Source organism: Bufo gargarizans, chromosome 5, assembly GCF_014858855.1.
Source record: "Bufo gargarizans isolate SCDJY-AF-19 chromosome 5, ASM1485885v1, whole genome shotgun sequence".
NCBI lineage: Eukaryota > Metazoa > Chordata > Amphibia > Anura > Bufonidae > Bufo > Bufo gargarizans.
The window spans coordinates 395,321,047-395,342,416 of record NC_058084.1 but is presented as its reverse complement, the minus strand read 5'-3'; the positions used below and the strand labels follow the sequence as shown (position 1 = coordinate 395,342,416).

General features: G+C 46.1%; 1 protein-coding gene across 1 annotated transcript in view; it reads right to left on the bottom strand.

Annotated features, from left to right (window-relative positions):
• The window catches only part of LOC122939473 (ATP-dependent translocase ABCB1-like), a 578,859-nt gene that overhangs the window by 419,176 nt on the left and 138,313 nt on the right, over positions 1-21,370 (bottom strand). The window contains exon 8 of the mRNA XM_044295545.1: positions 15,117-15,230. Coding sequence (XP_044151480.1) covers positions 15,117-15,230 — 114 coding nt within the window. The remainder of the gene's footprint in view (positions 1-15,116; positions 15,231-21,370) is intronic.

Below are 21,370 nucleotides of genomic sequence, written 5' to 3'. Positions count from 1 at the left end.
GGTAGAGGAGAAAGGTCCCGTAACAGACAATCTGGCTTCATGACAGCAGAGAATCAGTCTGCATGTCATAGCAGAGAATCAGGCTTCACGTCAGCCACCACTGCAACAGTCCATTGTCATAAATTTAGGCCCAGCACCCAGGCAGAGGAGAGAGGTCCCGTAACAGACAATCTGGCTTCATGTCAGCAGAGAATTAGTCTGCATGTCATAGCAGAGAATCAGGCTTCATGTCAGCCACCACTGCAACAGTCCATTGGCATATATTTAGGCCTAGCACACAGGCAGAGGAGAGGTTCATTCAACTTTGGGTAGCATCGCAATATAATGGTAAAATGAAAATAAAAATAGGATTGAATGAGGAAGTGCCCTGGAGTCCAATAATATATGGTTATGGGGAGGTAGTTAATGTCTAATCTGGACAAGGGACGGACAGGTCCTGTGGGATCCATGCCTGGTTCATTTTTATGAACGTCAGCTTGTCCACATTGGCTGTAGACAGGCGGCTGCGTTTGTCTGTAATGACGCCCCCTGCCGTGCTGAATACACGTTCAGACAAAACGCTGGCTGCCGGGCAGGCCAGCACCTCCAAGGCATAAAAGGCTAGCTCTGGCCACGTGGACAATTTAGAGACCCAGAAGTTGAATGGGGCCGAACCATCAGTCAGTACGTGGAGGGGTGTGCACACGTACTGTTCCACCATGTTAGTAAAATGTTGCCTCCTGCTAACACGTTGCGTATCAGGTGGTGGTGCAGTTAGCTGTGGCGTGTTGACAAAAGTTTTCCACATCTCTGCCATGCTAACCCTGCCCTCAGAGGAGCTGGCCGTGACACAGCTGCCTTGGCGACCTCTTGCTCCTCCTCTGCCTTGGCCTTGGGCTTCCACTTGTTCCCCTGTGACATTTGGGAATGCTCTCAGTAGCGCGTCTACCAACGTGCGCTTGTACTCGCGCATCTTCCTATCACGCTCCAGTGCAGGAAGTAAGGTGGGCACATTGTCTTTGTAGCGTGGATCCAGCAGGGTGGCAACCCAGTAGTCCGCACAGGTTAAAATGTGGGCAACTCTGCTGTCGTTGCGCAGGCACTGCAGCATGTAGTCGCTCATGTGTGCCAGGCTGCCCAGGGGTAAGGACAAGCTGTCCTCTGTGGGAGGCGTATCGTCATCGTCCTGCCTTTCCCCCCAGCCACGCACCAGTGATGGACCCGAGCTGCGTTGGGTGCCACCCCGCTGTGACCATGCTTCATCCTCATCCTCCTCCACCTCCTCCTCATCCTCGTCCTCCTCGTCCTCCAGTAGTGGGCCCTGGCTGGCCACATTTGTACCTGGCCTCTGCTGTTGCAAAAAACCTCCCTCTGAGTCACTTCGAAGAGACTGGCCTGAAAGTGCTAAAAATGACCCCTCTTCCTCATCCTCCTCCTCCTCCTCCTGGGCCACCTCCTGTTCCATCATCGCCCTAAGTGTTTTCTCAAGGAGACATAGAAGTGGTATTGTAACGCTGATAACGGTGTCATCGCCACTGGCCATGTTGGTGGAGTACTCGAAACAGCGCAACAGGGCACACAGGTCTCGCATGGAGGCCCAGTCATTGGTGGTGAAGTGGTGCTGTTCTGTAGTGCGACTGACCCGTGCGTGCTGCAGCTGAAACTCCACTATGGCCTGCTGCTGCTCGCACAGTCTGTCCAGCATGTGCAAGGTGGAGTTCCACCTGGTGGGCACGTCGCATATGAGGCGGTGAGCGGGAAGGCCGAAGTTACGCTGTAGCGCAGACAGGCGAGCAGCAGCAGGATGTGAACGCCGGAAGCGCGAACAGACGGCCCGCACTTTATGCAGCAGCTCTGACATGTCGGGGTAGTTGTGAATGAACTTCTGCACCACCAAATTCAGCACATGCGCCAAGCAAGGGATGTGCGTCAAATTGGCTAGTCCCAGAGCTGCAACGAGATTTCGCCCATTATCACACACCACCAGGCCGGGCTTGAGGCTCACCGGCAGCAACCACTCGTCGGTCTGTTGTTCTATACCCCGCCACAACTCCTGTGCGGTGTGGGGCCTGTCCCCCAAACATATGAGTTTCAGAATGGCCTGCTGACGTTTACCCCGGGCTGTGCTGAAGTTGGTGGTGAAGGTGTGTGGCTGACTGGATGAGCAGGTGGAAGAAGAGGAGGAGGAAGCCGAGAAGGAGGAGGTGGCAACAGGAGGCAAAGAATGTTGCCCTGCGATCCTTGGCGGCGGAAGGACGTGCGCCAAACAGCTCTCCGCCTGGGGCCCAGCTGCCACTACATTTACCCAGTGTGCAGTTAGGGAGATATAGCGTCCCTGGCCGTGCTTACTGGTCCACGTATCTGTGGTTAGGTGGACCTTGCTACAGATGGCGTTGCGCAGTGCACACTTGATTTTATCGGATACTTGGTTGTGCAGGGAAGGCACGGCTCTCTTGGAGAAGTAGTGCCGGCTGGGAACAACATACTGTGGGACAGCAAGCGACATGAGCTGTTTGAAGCTGTCTGTGTCCACCAGCCTAAATGACAGCATTTCATAGGCCAGTAGTTTAGAAATGCTGGCATTCAGGGCCAGGGATCGAGGGTGGCTAGGTGGGAATTTACGCTTTCTATCAAATGTTTGTGAGATGGAGAGCTGAACGCTGGCGTGTGACATGGTTGAGACGCTTGGTGACGGAGGTGGTGGTGGTGGTGTTGGTGGTACATCCCCTGTTTGCTGGGCGGCAGGTGCCAACGTTCCTCCAGAGGCGGAGGAAGAGGCCGAGGCGGCAGCAGCAGAATAGGCCGAGGCGGCAGCAGCAGAAGAGGTAGCAGGGGGAGCCTGAGTGACTTCCTTGGTTTTAAGGTGTTTACTCCACTGCAGTTCATGCTTTGCATGCAGGTGCCTGGTCATGCAGGTTGTGCTCAGGTTCAGAACGTTAATGCCTCGCTTCAGGCTCTGATGGCACAGCGTGCAAACCACTCGGGTCTTGTCGTCAGCACATTGTTTGAAGAAGTGCCATGCCAGGGAACTCCTTGAAGCTGCCTTTGGGGTGCTCGGTCCCAGATGGCGGCGGTCAGTAGCAGGCGGAGTCTCTTGGCGGCGGGTGTTCTGCTTTTGCCCACTGCTCCCTCTTTTGCTACGCTGTTGGCTCGGTCTCACCACTGCCTCTTCCTCCGAACTGTGAAAGTCAGTGGCACGACCTTCATTCCATGTGGGGTCTAGGACCTCATCGTCCCCTGCATCGTCTTCCACCCAGTCTTGATCCCTGACCTCCTGTTCAGTCTGCACACTGCAGAAAGACGCAGCAGTTGGCACCTGTGTTTCGTCATCATCAGAGACATGCTGAGGTGGTATTCCCATGTCCTCATCATCAGGAAACATAAGTGGTTGTGCGTCAGTGCATTCTATGTCTTTCACCGCTGGGGAAGGGCTAGGTGGATGCCCTTGGGAAACCCTGCCAGCGGAGTCTTCAAACAGCATAAGAGACTGCTGCATAACTTGAGGCTGAGACAGTTTCCCTGGTATGCATGGGGGTGATGTGACAGACTGATGGGGTTGGTTTTCAGGCGCCATCTGTGCGCTTTCTGCAGAAGACTGGGTGGGAGATAATGTGAACGTGCTGGATCCACTGTCGGCCACCCAATTGACTAATGCCTGTACCTGCTCAGGCCTTACCATCCTTAGAACGGCATTGGGCCCCACCATATATCGCTGTAAATTCTGGCGGCTACTGGGACCTGAAGTAGTTGGTACACTAGGACGTGTGGATGTGGCAGAACGGCCACGTCCTCTCCCAGCACCAGAGGGTCCACTAACACCACCACGACCATGTCCACGTCCGCGTCCCTTACTAGATGTTTTTCTCATTGTTATGGTTCACCACAACAACAAATATATTATTTGGCCCAATGTATTGTATTCAAATTCAGCGGGATATAAATTTGAGGCCTAGTATTTAGGCGCTGGGTGACCGGTATGGATTTAGTGACAGAATTAGACTTGGAAATGCACAGAAGCGTGTGTGTGTGAAGTTATTCTGAATGACCCAATGTGCACCTTGAATATTATATACCCTTTTAGGGATAGATTTCAAATAGCTCTGATATAGCAGAAACCACTAAATTATGAAATTGCTAAATTGGGAATTGTACTTCAACCCAGAACAAAAAATGTGCTTTGACGGACACTAAATATCTTGCCCAGCAACAACAGTACAACGGTGGGTAACGAGAGATTTAGAGGGAATTAAATTTGAGGCCTAGTATTTAGGCGCTGGGTCACCGGTATGGATTTAGTGACAGAATTAGACTTGGAAATACACAGTAGCGGGTGTGTGTGAAGTTATTCTGAATGACCCTATGTGCACCTTCAATATTATATACCCTTTTAGGGATAGATTTCAAATAGCTCTGATATAGCAGAAACCACTAAATTATGAAATTGCTAAATTGGGAATTGTACTTCAACCCAGAACAAAAAATGTGCTTTGACGGACACTAAATATCTTGCCCAGCAACAACAGTACAGCGGTGGGTAACGAGAGATTTAGAGGGAATTAAATTTGAGGCCTAGTATTTAGGCGCTGGGTCACCGGTATGGATTTAGTGACAGAATTAGACTTGGAAATGCACAGAAGCGTGTGTGTGAAGTTATTCTGAATGACCCAATGTGCACCTTCAATATTATATACCCTTTTTGGGATAGATTTCAAATAGCTCTGATATAGCAGGAACCACTAAATTATGAAATTGCTAAATTGGGAATTGTACTTCAACCCAGAACAAAAAATGTGCTTTGACGGGCACTAAATAACTTTCCCAGCTACAACAGGACAACGGTAACGAGAGATTTAGAGGGATTTAAATTTGAGGCCTAGTATTTAGGCGCTGGGTGACAGGTATGGGTTTAGTGACAGAATTAGACTTGGAAATACACAGTAGCGGGTGTGTGTGAAGTTATTCTGAATGACCCTATGTGCACCTTCAATATTATATACCCTTTTAGGGATAGATTTCAAATAGCTCTGATATAGCAGAAACCACTAAATTATGAAATTGCTAAATTGGGAATTGTACTTCAACCCAGAACAAAAAATGTGCTTTGACGGACACTAAATATCTTGCCCAGCAACAACAGTACACCGGTGGGTAACGAGAGATTTAGAGGGAATTAAATTTGAGGCCTAGTATTTAGGCGCTGGGTCACCGGTATGGATTTAGTGACAGAATTAGACTTGGAAATACACAGTAGCGGGTGTGTGTGAAGTTATTCTGAATGACCCTATGTGCACCTTCAATATTATATACCCTTTTTGGGATAGATTTCAAATAGCTCTGATATAGCAGGAACCACTAAATTATGAAATTGCTAAATTGGGAATTGTACTTCAACCCAGAACAAAAAATGTGCTTTGACGGGCACTAAATAACTTTCCCAGCTACAACAGGACAACGGTAACGAGAGATTTAGAGGGATTTAAATTTGAGGCCTAGTATTTAGGCGCTGGGTGACAGGTATGGGTTTAGTGACAGAATTAGACTTGGAAATACACAGTAGCGGGTGTGTGTGAAGTTATTCTGAATGACCCTATGTGCACCTTCAATATTATATACCCTTTTTGGGATAGATTTCAAATAGCTCTGATATAGCAGAAACCACTAAATTATGAAATTGCTAAATTGGGAATTGTACTTCAACCCAGAACAAAAAATGTGCTTTGACGGACACTAAATATCTTGCCCAGCAACAACAGTACAGCGGTGGGTAACGAGAGATTTAGAGGGAATTAAATTTGAGGCCTAGTATTTAGGCGCTGGGTCACCGGTATGGATTTAGTGACAGAATTAGACTTGGAAATACACAGTAGCGGGTGTGTGTGAAGTTACTCTGAATGACCCTATGTGCACCTTCAATATTATATACCCTTTTTGGGATAGATTTCAAAGAGCTCTGATATAGCAGGAACCACTAAATTATGAAATTGCTAAATTGGGAATTGTATTTCAACCCAGAACAAGAAATGTGCTTGAACGGACACTAAATAACTCGCCCAGCTACAGCACTAGGGACAGATTTAGCTGGATATAAATTTGAGGCCTAGTATTTAGGCGCTGGGTGACAGGTATGGGTTTAGTGACAGAATTAGACTTGGAAATACACAGTAGCGGGTGTGTGTGAAGTTATTCTGAATGACCCTATGTGCACCTTCAATATTATATACCCTTTTAGGGATAGATTTCAAATAGCTCTGATATAGCAGAAACCACTAAATTATGAAATTGCTAAATTGGGAATTGTACTTCAACCCAGAACAAAAAATGTGCTTTGACGGACACTAAATATCTTGCCCAGCAACAACAGTACAGCGGTGGGTAACGAGAGATTTAGAGGGAATTAAATTTGAGGCCTAGTATTTAGGCGCTGGGTCACCGGTATGGATTTAGTGACAGAATTAGACTTGGAAATACACAGTAGCGGGTGTGTGTGAAGTTATTCTGAATGACCCTATGTGCACCTTCAATATTATATACCCTTTTTGGGATAGATTTCAAATAGCTCTGATATAGCAGGAACCACTAAATTATGAAATTGCTAAATTGGGAATTGTACTTCAACCCAGAACAAAAAATGTGCTTTGACGGGCACTAAATAACTTTCCCAGCTACAACAGGACAACGGTAACGAGAGATTTAGAGGGATTTAAATTTGAGGCCTAGTATTTAGGCGCTGGGTGACAGGTATGGGTTTAGTGACAGAATTAGACTTGGAAATACACAGTAGCGGGTGTGTGTGAAGTTATTCTGAATGACCCTATGTGCACCTTCAATATTATATACCCTTTTTGGGATAGATTTCAAATAGCTCTGATATAGCAGAAACCACTAAATTATGAAATTGCTAAATTGGGAATTGTACTTCAACCCAGAACAAAAAATGTGCTTTGACGGACACTAAATATCTTGCCCAGCAACAACAGTACACCGGTGGGTAACGAGAGATTTAGAGGGAATTAAATTTGAGGCCTAGTATTTAGGCGCTGGGTCACCGGTATGGATTTAGTGACAGAATTAGACTTGGAAATACACAGTAGCGGGTGTGTGTGAAGTTATTCTGAATGACCCTATGTGCACCTTCAATATTATATACCCTTTTTGGGATAGATTTCAAATAGCTCTGATATAGCAGGAACCACTAAATTATGAAATTGCTAAATTGGGAATTGTACTTCAACCCAGAACAAAAAATGTGCTTTGACGGGCACTAAATAACTTTCCCAGCTACAACAGGACAACGGTAACGAGAGATTTAGAGGGATTTAAATTTGAGGCCTAGTATTTAGGCGCTGGGTGACAGGTATGGGTTTAGTGACAGAATTAGACTTGGAAATACACAGTAGCGGGTGTGTGTGAAGTTATTCTGAATGACCCTATGTGCACCTTCAATATTATATACCCTTTTTGGGATAGATTTCAAATAGCTCTGATATAGCAGAAACCACTAAATTATGAAATTGCTAAATTGGGAATTGTACTTCAACCCAGAACAAAAAATGTGCTTTGACGGACACTAAATATCTTGCCCAGCAACAACAGTACAGCGGTGGGTAACGAGAGATTTAGAGGGAATTAAATTTGAGGCCTAGTATTTAGGCGCTGGGTCACCGGTATGGATTTAGTGACAGAATTAGACTTGGAAATACACAGTAGCGGGTGTGTGTGAAGTTACTCTGAATGACCCTATGTGCACCTTCAATATTATATACCCTTTTTGGGATAGATTTCAAAGAGCTCTGATATAGCAGGAACCACTAAATTATGAAATTGCTAAATTGGGAATTGTATTTCAACCCAGAACAAGAAATGTGCTTGAACGGACACTAAATAACTCGCCCAGCTACAGCACTAGGGACAGATTTAGCTGGATATAAATTTGAGGCCTAGTATTTAGGCGCTGGGTGACCGGTATGGATTTAGTGACAGAATTAGACTGGGATATGGCCAAAAAATGAACAGACTATTGCTGGTTAAATGCACTTGGTGTGACAGCTTCACCCTGATGTAGGCTTTAGCCAAAAAACAACCACACCATTGAGGGTTAAATGCACTTGGTGACAGGCGCAGCTTGCCCCTGATTTTGTATATGGCCAAAAAATGAACAGACTATTGCTGGTTAAATGCACTTGGTGTGACAGCTTCACCCTGATGTAGGCTTTAGCCAAAAAACAACCACACCATTGAGGGTTAAATGCACTTGGTGACAGGCGCAGCTTGCCCCTGATTTTGTATATGGCCAAAAAATGAACAGACTATTGCTGGTTAAATGCACTTGGTGTGACAGCTTCACCCTGATGTAGGCTTTAGCCAAAAAACAACCACACCATTGAGGGTTAAATGCACTTGGTGACAGGCGCAGCTTGCCCCTGATTTTGTATATGGCCAAAAAATGAACAGACTATTGCTGGTTAAATGCACTTGGTGTCACAGCTTCACCCTGATGTAGGCTTTAGCCAAAAAACAACCACACCATTGAGGGTTAAATGCACTTGGTCGCAGCTTGTGCTGGCGCACCACAAGACACAAAATGGCCGCCGATCACCCCAGAAAAATGAGACTGACAAACGGTCTGTGCAGCCTAAAAACAGTGAGCAATTGAGGATCAGCAGCTCAATGATCCACAGCTGCAGATCGATCAGTTAATCAAGTCCTTTGGAGGAGTTAATCTGCCTAATCTCGCCCTACTGTCGCAGCCGCAACCTCTCCCTACGCTAATCAGAGCAGAGTGACGGGCGGCGCTATGTGACTCCAGCTTAAATAGAGGCTGGGTCACATGGTGCTCTGGCCAATCACAGCCATGCCAATAGTAGGCATGGCTGTGATGGCCTCTTGGGGCAAGTAGTATGACGCTTGTTGATTGGCTGCTTTGCAGCCTTTCAAAAAGCGCCAAGAAAGCGTCACAAAAGCGCGAAGAAAGCGACGAACACCGAACCCGAACCCGGACTTTTACGAAAATGTCCGGGTTCGGGTCCGTGTCACGGACACCCCAAAATTCGGTACGAACCCGAACTATACAGTTCGAGTTCGCTCATCCCTAGTGTTGATATCTTCTCTCCCATCCAGGTTCTGTGCGAGCAGGCTGCTCCTATTTCCCCTTTTTCACCATCTCAGGGAAGTTAGGGTGTGTTAGCCTAGGCACGAGGACACAGCATTCCTACCACCGAGGTCTGCCTGTGTGCTGAGCAGTGCAGGGAGAGAGGTCAGGGATTAGCTAGGAGGTGACCCTTCCCCTGCTTCCCCCTCAGAGCCTGGTTGTTGGTTTATCTGTTAGTCTGAGTGCTGGTCCGTCGTGACAGGCACACAGTGTTTGGGTAAGGGTCCATCTGACCACTGATACCTTGTCTGCAAAGCACGGTCAGGGCAGGTATATCACCTACACTGCGCATTGGGTAAACCTGCTGACGGCTGCCAAGCATGGAATGCGTGGCTCTGCAGAGGAGTTGGTGACACCGCCACAACTTGCAGGCAGGCCTGCTGCCACCTCCTCTACTCCTCCTACTCCATCCTCTTCGATAACCTCCTCAGCTGAGTCCGCTTCTGCTGCTGTGTCTTGCTCCACATCAACTGCACCCCCCCAGCTCCCCAAGGGCTATTCCACATCCCGGATATGACAGTGTCACGCCGTCATGGGGTTGACTTGCCTGAAAGCAGAGATTCACACCGGACCAGCACTCCTGTCCGCCCTGAACGCACAGGTGGATCAGTGGCTGACTCCGCACCAATTGGAGATCGGCAAAGTGGTGTGTGACAACTGAGGCAATTTGTTGGCGGCATTGAATTTGAGCAAGTTGACACATGTGCCGTACAACGCTTTGTGCATAAGTGCCCAGGCTTACAGGACGTCCTCAAGCAGGCCAGGAAAGTGTGTGGCCATTTCAGGCATTCCTACACGGCCATGGCGCACTTTTCAGATATTCAGCGGCGAAACAACATGCCAGTAAGGCGCTTGATTTGCGACAGCCCGACATGTTGGAATTCAACACTCCTAATGTTTGACCGCCTGCTCCAACAAGAAAAAGCCGTCAACGAGTATTTGTATGACCGTGGTGCTAGGACAGCCTCTGCAGAGCTGGGAATTTTTTTGCCACGTTACTGGACGCTCATGCGCAATGCCTGTTGGCTCATGCGTCCTTTTGAGGAGGTGACAAACCTAGTCAGTCGCACTAAAGGCACCATCAGCGACATGATCCCATTTGTTTTCTTCCTGGAGCGTGCCCTGCGAAGAGTGCTAGATCAGGCCGTAGATGAGCGTGAAGAGGAAGAGTTGTGGTCACCATCACCACCAAAAACAGCCTTATCAGCATCGTTTGCTGGACCTACAACAACGCTGGAAGAGGAGTCTGAGGAAGAGGAGTCAGAGGAGGAATGTGGCTTTGAGGAGGAGGAAGACCAACCACAGCAGGCATCCCAGCGTGCTCGTTGTCACCTATCAGGTACCCGTGGTGTTGTACGTGGCTGGGGGGAAGAACAGACCTTCAGTTAGATCAGTAAGGACGAGGAACATGACATGAGTAGCTTGGCATCCAACCTTGTGCAAATGGGGTCTTTCATGCTGTCGTGCCTGTTGAGGGACCATTGTATAAAAAGGCTGAAGGAGAACAACCTGTACTGGATGGCCACGCTACTAGACCCCCGGTATAAGCAGAAAGTGCCTGAAATGTTACTGAATTACTGGAAGTCGGAAAGGATGCAGCAGTTCCAAAATAAATTAAAAAGTATGCTTTACACAGCGTATAAGGGTGATGTCACAGCACAACGGGAATCTAACAGGGGAAGAGGTGAAAGTAATCCTCCTCCTACCATGACCATGCCAGCAAGGACAGGACGCTTTACAGACGTTTTGTTGATGGAGGACATGCAGAGTTTTTTAAGTCCTACGCATCGCCACAGCCCTTCGGGGTCCACCCTCAGAGAACGACTCGACCGACAGGTAGCAGACTACTTCGCCCTAACTGCAGATATCGACACTCTGAGGAGGGATGAACCCCTTGACTACTGTGTTCGCAGGCTTGACCTGTGGCCTGAGCTATCCCAATTTGCAATAGAACTTCTGGCCTGCCCTGCTTCAAGTGTCCTGTCAGAAAGGACCTTCAGTACCCCAGGAGGTATTGTCACTGAGAAGAGAAGTCGCCTAGGTCAAAAAAGTCTAGATTACCTCACCTTTATTAAGATGAATAAGGCATGGATTCCGAAGGGACTGACAGTGAACAATACATTTGACTAAAAAAAGCCTGATGAGATGAGCTGCCTTGGGCTAAAAAATGTCCACAAGCTGCTGTATTTTATCTCTGCATGCCAGATGACTTGCGTGACTTATCCGCCACCAACTAGGGTTCAAGCCGCAATGATTTAGTGCAATACTGTTGTGCGGCTGCAATAATACCAAATTTTTCAGGCATGTGTACATGCCAAATTTTTCTGGCCTCTGGTGCTGCTCTTTGGCTGCAAAAACAAAACAAAAAAAAGGCACATACATGTGTCAATTCCCCTTCGTGATCGTTACCTTGTTGTGGTGAAGGGGCTTGCATATCACAATGAAGCGACCACCTCTATAAGTGTGTTGGCAATGGCAATGTTGGCACACCCCAGATGATAAGGTCGTTGCTTCATTGTGAACAGACCAAAAGCGATCGGCTGGATAATTTTGCATAGAAAAAACATTAATTTTATTTTTGATCATCTAAGGTGATCATTAAATCCTACTAGGCCAACAATGGGCCCACACTGAACTACCTCAGCACGACCATAGGCTTTGAAAAACTGCCATCACCTGCAATCTCCCAAACGTGCGCACAAGCACAGTCATCACTACACCAAGATGAATAGAGGAATAAAATTTATGTCATGAGTGTGTCAACTATGGCCAACTCTTTGCGGTTGTCTAAAACTAGGAATAGTACTACTTAACACACCACTCATATCTGGTGGCACAGTACATTGCAAGGTGTACGCGCAGTGCCCCAAATTGGAAGTAGCAGGACCAACCAAGCATCTTTTTCCATCTCCCGATTCCTAAAATCTATTCCATACACGTCCCATGATACGGGACGTAACAGAGATTAAACTGATAGGAATAGTACTACTTAAATACACCACTCATATCTGGTGGCACAGTACATTGCAAGCCGTACGCGCAGTGCCCCAAATTGGAAGTAAGAGGACCGACCAAGCATCTTTTTACATCTCCTTGTTCCTAAAATCTATTTCATACACTGGCCCCTGATAGGGGACAAAACAGAGATTAAACTGTAAGAACAGATTTATTTAGAAAAAGAGGACAGCCTCTGCGGAGCTGGGTATTTTTTGGCCGTGTTACTGAACGCTCATGCACAATGGCTGTAGGCTCATGCGTCCTTTTGCAGAGATGACAAACCTGGTCAGTCAAACCCAAGGCAACATCATCGACCTCATCCCATATGCGTTTTTTTCTGGAGCGTGCCCTGCGAAGAGTGCTAGATCAGGCCGTAGATGAGCATGAAGAGGAAGAGTTGTGGTCACCATCACCACCAGAAGCAGCCTTGTCATCGTCGATTGCTGGAGCTGCGGCAAGGTAGAGAGAGGAGTCTGAAGAAGAGGAGTCAGAGGAGGAAGGTGGCTTTGAGGAGATGGAAGACCAACCACAGCAGGCGTCCCAAGGGGCTTGTTGTCACCTTTCAGGGACCCTTGGTGTTGTACATGGCTGGCTGGAGGAAGAGACCTTCAATGACGTCAGTGAGGACTAGGAACGGGACATGGCTAGCTTGGTATCCAACCTTGAGCAAACGGGGAGTTTGTTCTGTCAGAGTTTGGTCTGTCACTGTGAAGCGGGCGCAACCTTTGCACTACCTGATCGATACAACATCATACCTGATCGTATACACACACTGGATGTTTTAAAGCACGTTATTCCAAACAATTTAGGAATGTTAGGTGATTTATGCCCTTTATGGATTAAAACCTGACTCTGCGTCAACTAAATAATTTTCCATGGGAGCTCTGCCATGAATCCCCCTCCGGCATGCCACAGTCCAGGTGTTAGTCCCCTTTAAACAACTTTTCCATCACTATTGTGGCCAGAAAGTGTCCCTGTGGGTTTTAAAATTTGGCTGCCTATTGAAGTCTATGGCAGTTCGCCCGGTTAGCCCGTTCGCAAACATTTGCGAAAATTTGTGTTCGACGTTCGCGAACTGAAAATTTTATGTTCGCGACATCTCTAATTGCTATTATCGAAGGAAAAATGAATTCCCAAGTTTATCAAGACATTTTGCAGGAGAACCTAATGCCATTTGTCCACCAGCTGAAGCTCAACAGAAGATGAATGTTGCAACAGGACAACGACCCAAAGCATAGAAGTAAATCAACAACAGAATGGCTTAAATAGAAGAAAACACGCCTTCTGGAGTGGCCCAGTCAGAGTCCTGACCTCAACCCAATTGAGATGCTGTGGCATGACCTCAAGACAGCGATTCACACAGACATCCCAAGATTATTGCTAAACTGAAACAGTTCTGTAAAGAGAAATGGTCAAGATTTACTCCGGACCGTTGTGCACATCTGATCTGCAACTACAGGAAACGTTTCGTTGAAGTTATTGCTGCCAAAAAAGGTTCAACCAGTTATCCAAGGGTTCACATACTTTTTCCACCTGCTCTGTGAATGTTTACATGGTGTGTTCAATAAAAATATGGTAACATTTAATTCTTTGTGTGTTATTAGTTTAAGCAGACTGTGATTGTCCATTGTTGTGACTTAGATGAAGATCAGATCACATTTTATGACCAATTTGTGCAGAAATCCATATCATTCCAAAGGGTTCCCATACTTTCAACTGTATATGTCTGGTCGTTGTTACATGTCTGGTGTCTTGGTGTTTGTAGTCCAGCATGTTGGCTAGACATTTACCTGTCTGTCTGTGCCTTCGGAAGATTGCATCTGGGTTCCCCATAGGGGAAACTACCAGTCAGTGAGCAGCTCTGCCTGGGGCTGCCATGCATCCTGTAGGTGTCCTGGTAGGTGATCAGGTTCCCGTACAGGGGCACGGGTTCCAGTCATTGTTGCCGCAGTAGGTAAGTGCTTGTTGTTGTGGGCTCTTACCTGCCTATCCAGTTGCTGTTCACTGCCTTTCCTTTCCTTGCACCTAGACCGGTGGAGACTCCTGTTCTTCTGTATCCTGGAGGAACAGGATGTCTCAGGCCTTGACATTATCCCTAGGATTATTCAGGTATTCGCGAGTCCGAGGTTCCTGGGTATGAGCCGCCCTACCTTCTGGGACTGCTCATACGGGTAGGAGTCAGGGCCAGGATTAGGGTGGTGATAGGAGGTTACCAGCTCCCTTATCCCGGTCTAGGGCCTAGTTGCTGTCTGGTTTACCTCACTTTATACAGTGGGGAGTTTCCCCCTCTCCCCATCGTGGCAACAATGCAGCCCTGTGCTTCATCTGCACCACTGTCCCTATTAACTTGCACGATCCTTCCTAAGTGACGGCCTACAACTGGACCTCAGTCCCTTTTTAACTAAGTGCATGGGCCTAAAACAAAATGGGAAAAAAGAGTAGCAAAACAAAAAGACGTGAAAACCAGACAGGCAAAACAAGAGCGGATCAGGATACAAATGCACAGCAAAGTGAAACCAGGAGAAAACATCAGAGACAAAGTCAGCAGGCAAAGGTGAGGTCACATCAGAGTCAAAGTCAATAGTCAGAAGCAATATTCAAGTCAGAAGGCAAAGGTCAGTGATCCAGAGTAGCAAACACACAGCTCGCTAGTGAGGTTTCGAAGACCAATCACAGGCAGCTGTGGCCAGGTCGAGTAGCTCCACTGTCAGTGGGGCTAGTTGACGTATCAACTCTTCAGCCGTATTGTGGCCAGACTCACTGCAGGAGAGCGGACAGTTAAGTGGATGACAGTTCCCCACTGATTCTAGTGCTACCACTTTTGTCTTCACTTCCATTTTTGCTTACATGTCACAGTGGTGACATAGCAGTGTATGGCATGTTACCACTGGAACACTAGTTGCAGAAATTTTAGAATTAGCTCTTCTGCAAAATAATCTTGTAAAAAAGGCAAATTTACTATGCCATACATTATTTCACTGCCATTTATTACCTTGTTTATGATTTTGTATATCTCAAAGGCTGCTCCTCTTGCGTTGCTAATACGTTCCATATTTGGCAACACCCGTCCCATTGTGACTGTACCAAGAAGCACTGAAAACAAGATCTTAAAAATGAAAACTGCATTAATTTAACATGTAATTAAGATGTGTCACAGCGGTCCAAAACACATAATTAAAGGGGTTGTCCGAGCTCTAGATATTGTTGACCTATCCTAATATCAGATTGGTAAGGGTCCACTCCCCATCTGTTCTTGGGAGCCACTGGGGCCAGAAATAACCAAGAGGATGGAGCCAGAAGCACATCTCTATCTGCTATGTAGTGGATGTGGTGGCTTACTGCAGCTCAGCTACCATTAGAATAAATCAATAGAAGAATAGGGTTTCAATATTTAGAGCATGGATAACCCCTACCAAAGCATCAAAGCACAAGTTATCAGAGATTAGATTTTACCATCTATCTTTATACTGACCAATAAAGCAGAAAGAGAGTCCATTATTTATATACACTACATTAAAATATATAATAAAAATATACAAAAAAGTTTTCCTGCATATATGATCTTTACAATATATCCTGATCCGGATTTCCTTGCACCTAGGCCGGTAAAGACTCCTGTTCATCAGAGTCCTCGAGATACAGGATGTCTCAGGCCCTGACATTATCCCTAGGGTTATTCAGGTATTCCAGTGTCAGAGGTTCCTGGGTATGAGCCGTCCTACCTTCTGGGACTGCTCATACAGGTAGGAGTCAGGGCCAGGATTAGGGAGGCGTAGAAGGTGACCAGCTCCCTTATCCCGGTCTCGCGACTAGTTGCTGCCTGGTTTACCTCACTTTATACGGTGGGGAGTTTTCCCCACTCCCCATCGTGAATGTATGTTCCACAACAGCCTCTCTTTGTCTAGACCTTCGGAAGAGGGTGTCAGCATGTTTTGCCTTCCATTTTTTGGTGTGCATGCAGAAGGGTGAAAAGGGAATTACCGCTAGCGTAGTGATTCTCCGTGATGGTGTTGACGGTTGTGCGAACTGCATCTGTGTTGGTACCTCCCCTCGTCCATGTCTCAGTGGTTTTGTCACTTGGGTCGTGTTGTTGAATGCATTCTTGGTTGTACTGGCTCTGGTGTTTGCTAGTTGGGGATGCTTGCTGGCAGCGACCTTGTGTCTGAACTGAGTCTGAGGTGGACACAGCATTCAGTGCAGTCTGATGGCTGGCTGCCTGTTTCCTAGTCAGTGGTCCAGGCGTGCTGGCACTAAATCTTGACTCCCCCCCCCCCTTTGTTTTGGGTGTCCCACTTAGTTTCCCAATTTGTGATTGGGAGGGCTTTGAGGGGTGGGAGTGTTATGATCTCGGTGTTAATAACCGATCAACACTAATAGTTTATCTGGAAAACCACATTGACACCGTTATGATTCTAAAAAAAAAGTTAAAGTTTTATTTGCTTCTCATCTTCTTGGATTCTAAATGTACACAGTAAGGCTGGTGCTATAAAACATAGAAATCTTGATATTTAGTTTGGAATCCTCCTTTTGTCCAACTCGTAACTCCAGCCAATATTTCCAGCAAATACAATGACATTGATTCCTGTTCTTTTAATACTCATGAGTATCAAAGTAAATTTTAAATTTTTTGGGCGTGCTGTTCACCATACTGGAAGTTGCTGAGAAAGCCCCAAAATGCATCTGGCTTGGTTAAAATACTTTGTGCATGCACCAGGAGTATTTATCTTTATTTTTATTTTTACTTTGACAAAGATGATCCCTTAACCTGCACTGGCAAGCTCTCACTTTTTGCACTTCCACCAAAGTTCGGGACACCTGAGAATTGGCGAGCTGCATGGAAAGCAGACCCTGAATGCCTGCACCAAATGGTGAGGAGGCAGTATATCTAAGTGGCAAGGCTGCGCCATATTCAGACCATCAACGAGAGAAGAAACGGACTGTATTGTTTCATGAGACCTGCAGATAGAGACCAGACTATCTGGTGTTCATCAACAGGGATTTAACATGTGGAAGTCGACAGCAAGTAAAGATGCAAACCCCACAAGTTGAGAGGCAATAAGAGGCTCAGAGCTCCAGTAGATATATTCATAAGTGGACATCCACACAGCTTTCCACAGACATATGCACATGTACAGAAAATCATCATTTACTAATTAAACCAATTGCTTGAAAGTAAAAGGCTACTTTCACACTAGCTTTTTTACAGGATCTGGCAGGTTCAGCAAAAATGCTTCTGTTACTCATAATACAACCGCCTGCTTCCATTATGAACGGATCCGATTGTATTATCCTTAACATTGCCAAGACGGATCCATCATGAACTCCATTGAAAGTCCATTGTGGAAGATTGTGTCAGAGAAAACGGATCCGTCCCCATTGACTTGCATTGGGGGTCAAGCCGGATCCGTCTTGCTCCGCATCCCAGGACGGAAAGCAAACTACAACATGTTGTGGTTTGCTCTCCGTTATGGGAACACAACTAAACGGAACGGAAAGCATTTTTGAGCATTCCTTTATGTTCATTGACAATGAATGGGGACAAAACTAAAGCATTTTTCCCCCGGTATTGAGTAGTGATGTCGCGAACAAAAAATTTACCGTTCGCGAAAGCGAATTTCCGCAAATGTTTGCGAACGTGCGAACCGGGCGAACCGCAATAGACATCAATAGGAAGGCGAATTTGAAATCCCACAGGAACTCTTTGTGGCCACAATAGTGATGGAAAAGTTGTTTCAAGGGGACTAACACCTGGACTGTGGCATGCCGGAGGGGGATCCATGGCAAAACACCCATGGAAAATTACGTAGTTGACGCAGAGTGTGGTAAGTTGAAATCGCAATGTGATTTATAGAACTTGAATTAATCGCGTTGCGATTTCAACTTTCTCAAATCCGACTGTACATTCTAGCATGGAGCCGTTCCCATGGTGATGGGGACGCTCCATGAGCACGGAAGTTGGCAGCTAGGTTCCTAATGGTTGTATTGCTAGAATATGACGAAGATTGAGACTATAGTGCTATATTCGTTATATTCGTCAATTCTAGCAATACAACCATTAGGAACTTAGCTTGCATTCGCTAGCTTGAATTCGCAATGCGATTAATATAACCTGCATTCTTTGCATTGCGATTACAATTTAGATCTGAGTTCCTAATGGTTGTATTGCTAGAATTGACAACGAATATAGCACTATATTCTCAATCTTCATTATATTCTATCAATATAACCATTAGGAACCCAGCTCTAAGTTGTAATCCCAATGCGATTAATATAACCTGTATTAATCGCATTGCGATTACAACTTTGTGACACTGCAGCTTCAGAATTAATCTAAGATGGATGCTGTCCTTGCTTTTTGATAGGCGATGGGAGGGTCTGGGAGGGAGGGTATGCTGATTGGCTGGAATGTGTCTTCTGACTGTGAGGTACAGGGTCAAAGTTTGCTCAACGTATAGGATACGGACCGAACATCGCATATGTTCGCCCGCAGCGGCGAACGCGAACAAGCTATGTTCGCCGGGAACTATTCGCCGGCGAATAGTTTGGGAACATCTCTAGTATTGAGCCCCTTTGACGTCTCTCAATACTGGAAAACTAAAATGCTAGTGTGAAAGTAATCTAATACCAATGTCTTCTTATCTTCATACCTTTTCTTACCATATAAAATAAAGGGAAAGGGCATTTTTTTCATAAAATTAATAAAGTAATAAAAATAATAAAGTAAAAAAGAAAAAAAAATGCCCTTTCCACTTATTTTATAATAAAAAACTGAAAAAAAGCACACATATTAGGTATTGCCGCGTCCATAATGACCGGATTTTTAAATATATCACATGATTCACCCTGTCCGATAAAAAAGAAAAAAAAAACGTGCAAAAAAAAAAGATATTTTTGTCACCTTGCATCACAAAAAGTGCAACACCAAGCGTTCAAAAAGGCGTATGTCCCACAAAATGGTATCAATAAAACAGTCACCTCATCCCGCAAAAAAATATGTACCCGTATGTACCCGTCCATCCTTTCTACCTTTGCAAGGTTTAATAGTTGCTTCCGAATGCTGCGAAATAATTTGTACACATTTACCTTAATTTTCACTTGTTTCTAATATGTACATGTGAATGCTATTCATTCAGTATGTAACCTATTTGTTATGAAAACATTAAATAAAAATTATTGTTCAAAAAAATAAAATAAAAATAGCCTCTACCTACGACAATCGCCTCCCAAAAAAAGAACTATAGCTCTAAGAACATGGAGACATTTTAAAAGTATCTCCTGGGGGGCGTAGCGGCATGATGTAGGACGTGGACGTGCTGCGCCCCGCCCCCTACCTGCCTCGCTCGACAGTACTTCCACTCCATTGCTTTCCGTGCATCTCCGGGGTTTGGCTGGGGCATTCTGGCCGTGTGGCTTCTCTACTGCTCACCTCGTGATTGGAGCATGCACGGTCTCTTTGCAGCGTGGCAGTGTAGCACACTGCCTGGAGTCGGGTTTCGGAGGCGCCTGATGTGGACACCTGTTGTGGACGAGCGTAGAGCTTGCTTCCTCTTCGGTCTTCTTGGCATCTCAGCTTAACCATTTGGCGGCATTGGGAGGACACAGACGCTGTCTGCCTTTACTGGTGCAGGGGCACGGAACAGGATTCCCTTCAGCTATAAGGCTGTGAGTATCTAGGTCTGAGGGGCTCCCTTGGTGAGAGAGAGAGTGATCCCGGCCCCAGGAACTGTTTGCCATTAGTTTGAGGGACTCTGTACCAGCCCTGCTGCTTACTCCACAAGTTGATCTTTATCTGGTCCCTGATGGTGAGGGGGCTGAATATTGGGTCCTGTGAGAGAGGGAGAGACCTCCTCGCCTACATGCTTCTTCATCAAAGTTTGGGCCTTGGCGCCTTACCTCTGGAATTTTGGCAGGCGCATCTGTAACTTTCTTGCTAGCCCCCCGCTGAAATCCGGGATAAAGTGTCAGATATGTGACTTATTTTTAAATACTAACTTCAAATACTAACTTATCTACTAACAGAGACTAACATTGAAGTTACGGGTCTGCTTTAACCTTGTTTGTTATGAGGGTGGGTTCAGCTTTGGGTTCTGTCCTTTTTATTTTTTACAAGCTTCTGTGAACTCTGGACTGATTTTTGCGCTCTCATACCTGCCGTAATAATACCTAACTGGTTATTTGATCCCCCTGCTATACTCTAATAATGTTTAGTCTTTTACTATGCTTTGAAAATGTGGTTGTAGCTGTATACATAAGCGTGCGCAGCCTATTGCATTAGGGTGTGCGCCCTAAAGCACAAACACACACACACCGCACACGTGTATGCATGTGTGTATATATATATATATATATATATAATCAGCCCTTATGTCTCATTAGCCCCCATTATGCCTCTTATTAGCCCCCATTATGCCTCATTAGCCCCCATTATGCCTCTCATTAGCCCCCATATGCCCCCAGCAGCCTCATTTTTTATAAAATGAAATAAAAACACTTACCTCTGTGCTCCTGGACGTTGCCACTCCTCGACGCCCGCGATCCTCTACCTCCTGCTGTCAGCTGTGCTCTGAACTGGCATGCACAGTGTGATGTCACAAAGCCCTGCACAGCCGACAGCCAAGGACACAGAAGCGGTAAGTACATAGCGTTCACCGTTTCCTGGTCCTCCGGTACTAATGAGCACTTCCAAAATGGAAGCGCTCATTAGTATTCGCCGGCCAGCAGGCTTAATTAGGGTGTGCCCAGGCACACCCGGCACACCCCCTGCGCACGCCTATGGCTGTATACGTGTGTTTACTCTGCTGTAACTTAACTTTTTTCAGGTTCTTTGTTTGAAATGCCAACTCCTGCCTTGCTTTTTTTTATATATTGCCTAGTAACGCGTTTAGTCACAATGCCCCCCAAATATCGGAAATTGAGCCCCCCTAAAGGATGCCTGGGGGGTAGCCCGTAGACTCATCTGGATAACTTTTTTAGGTCACCAACGTCAAAAACTAGGGGGATCCCAAAAAGTGGGAATCTACTCTGAATTGGGAGAACACAAGTCTGCTACTGTAGAACAGGTCACCTCGGAAGCTAAGGCAATAAATAGGGAAGGTCTGGGAACTGTTAATAAAAAAAAACAGCAGAGATTTTGGGGGCAGTAAATTCCACCAACAGCACAGTATTACAATTAACAGCTACATTGGCAGCCTTACAGGGGATGCTACTATAATTAGGCATAAAATCACAAAACTAAGAGCAAAAGTG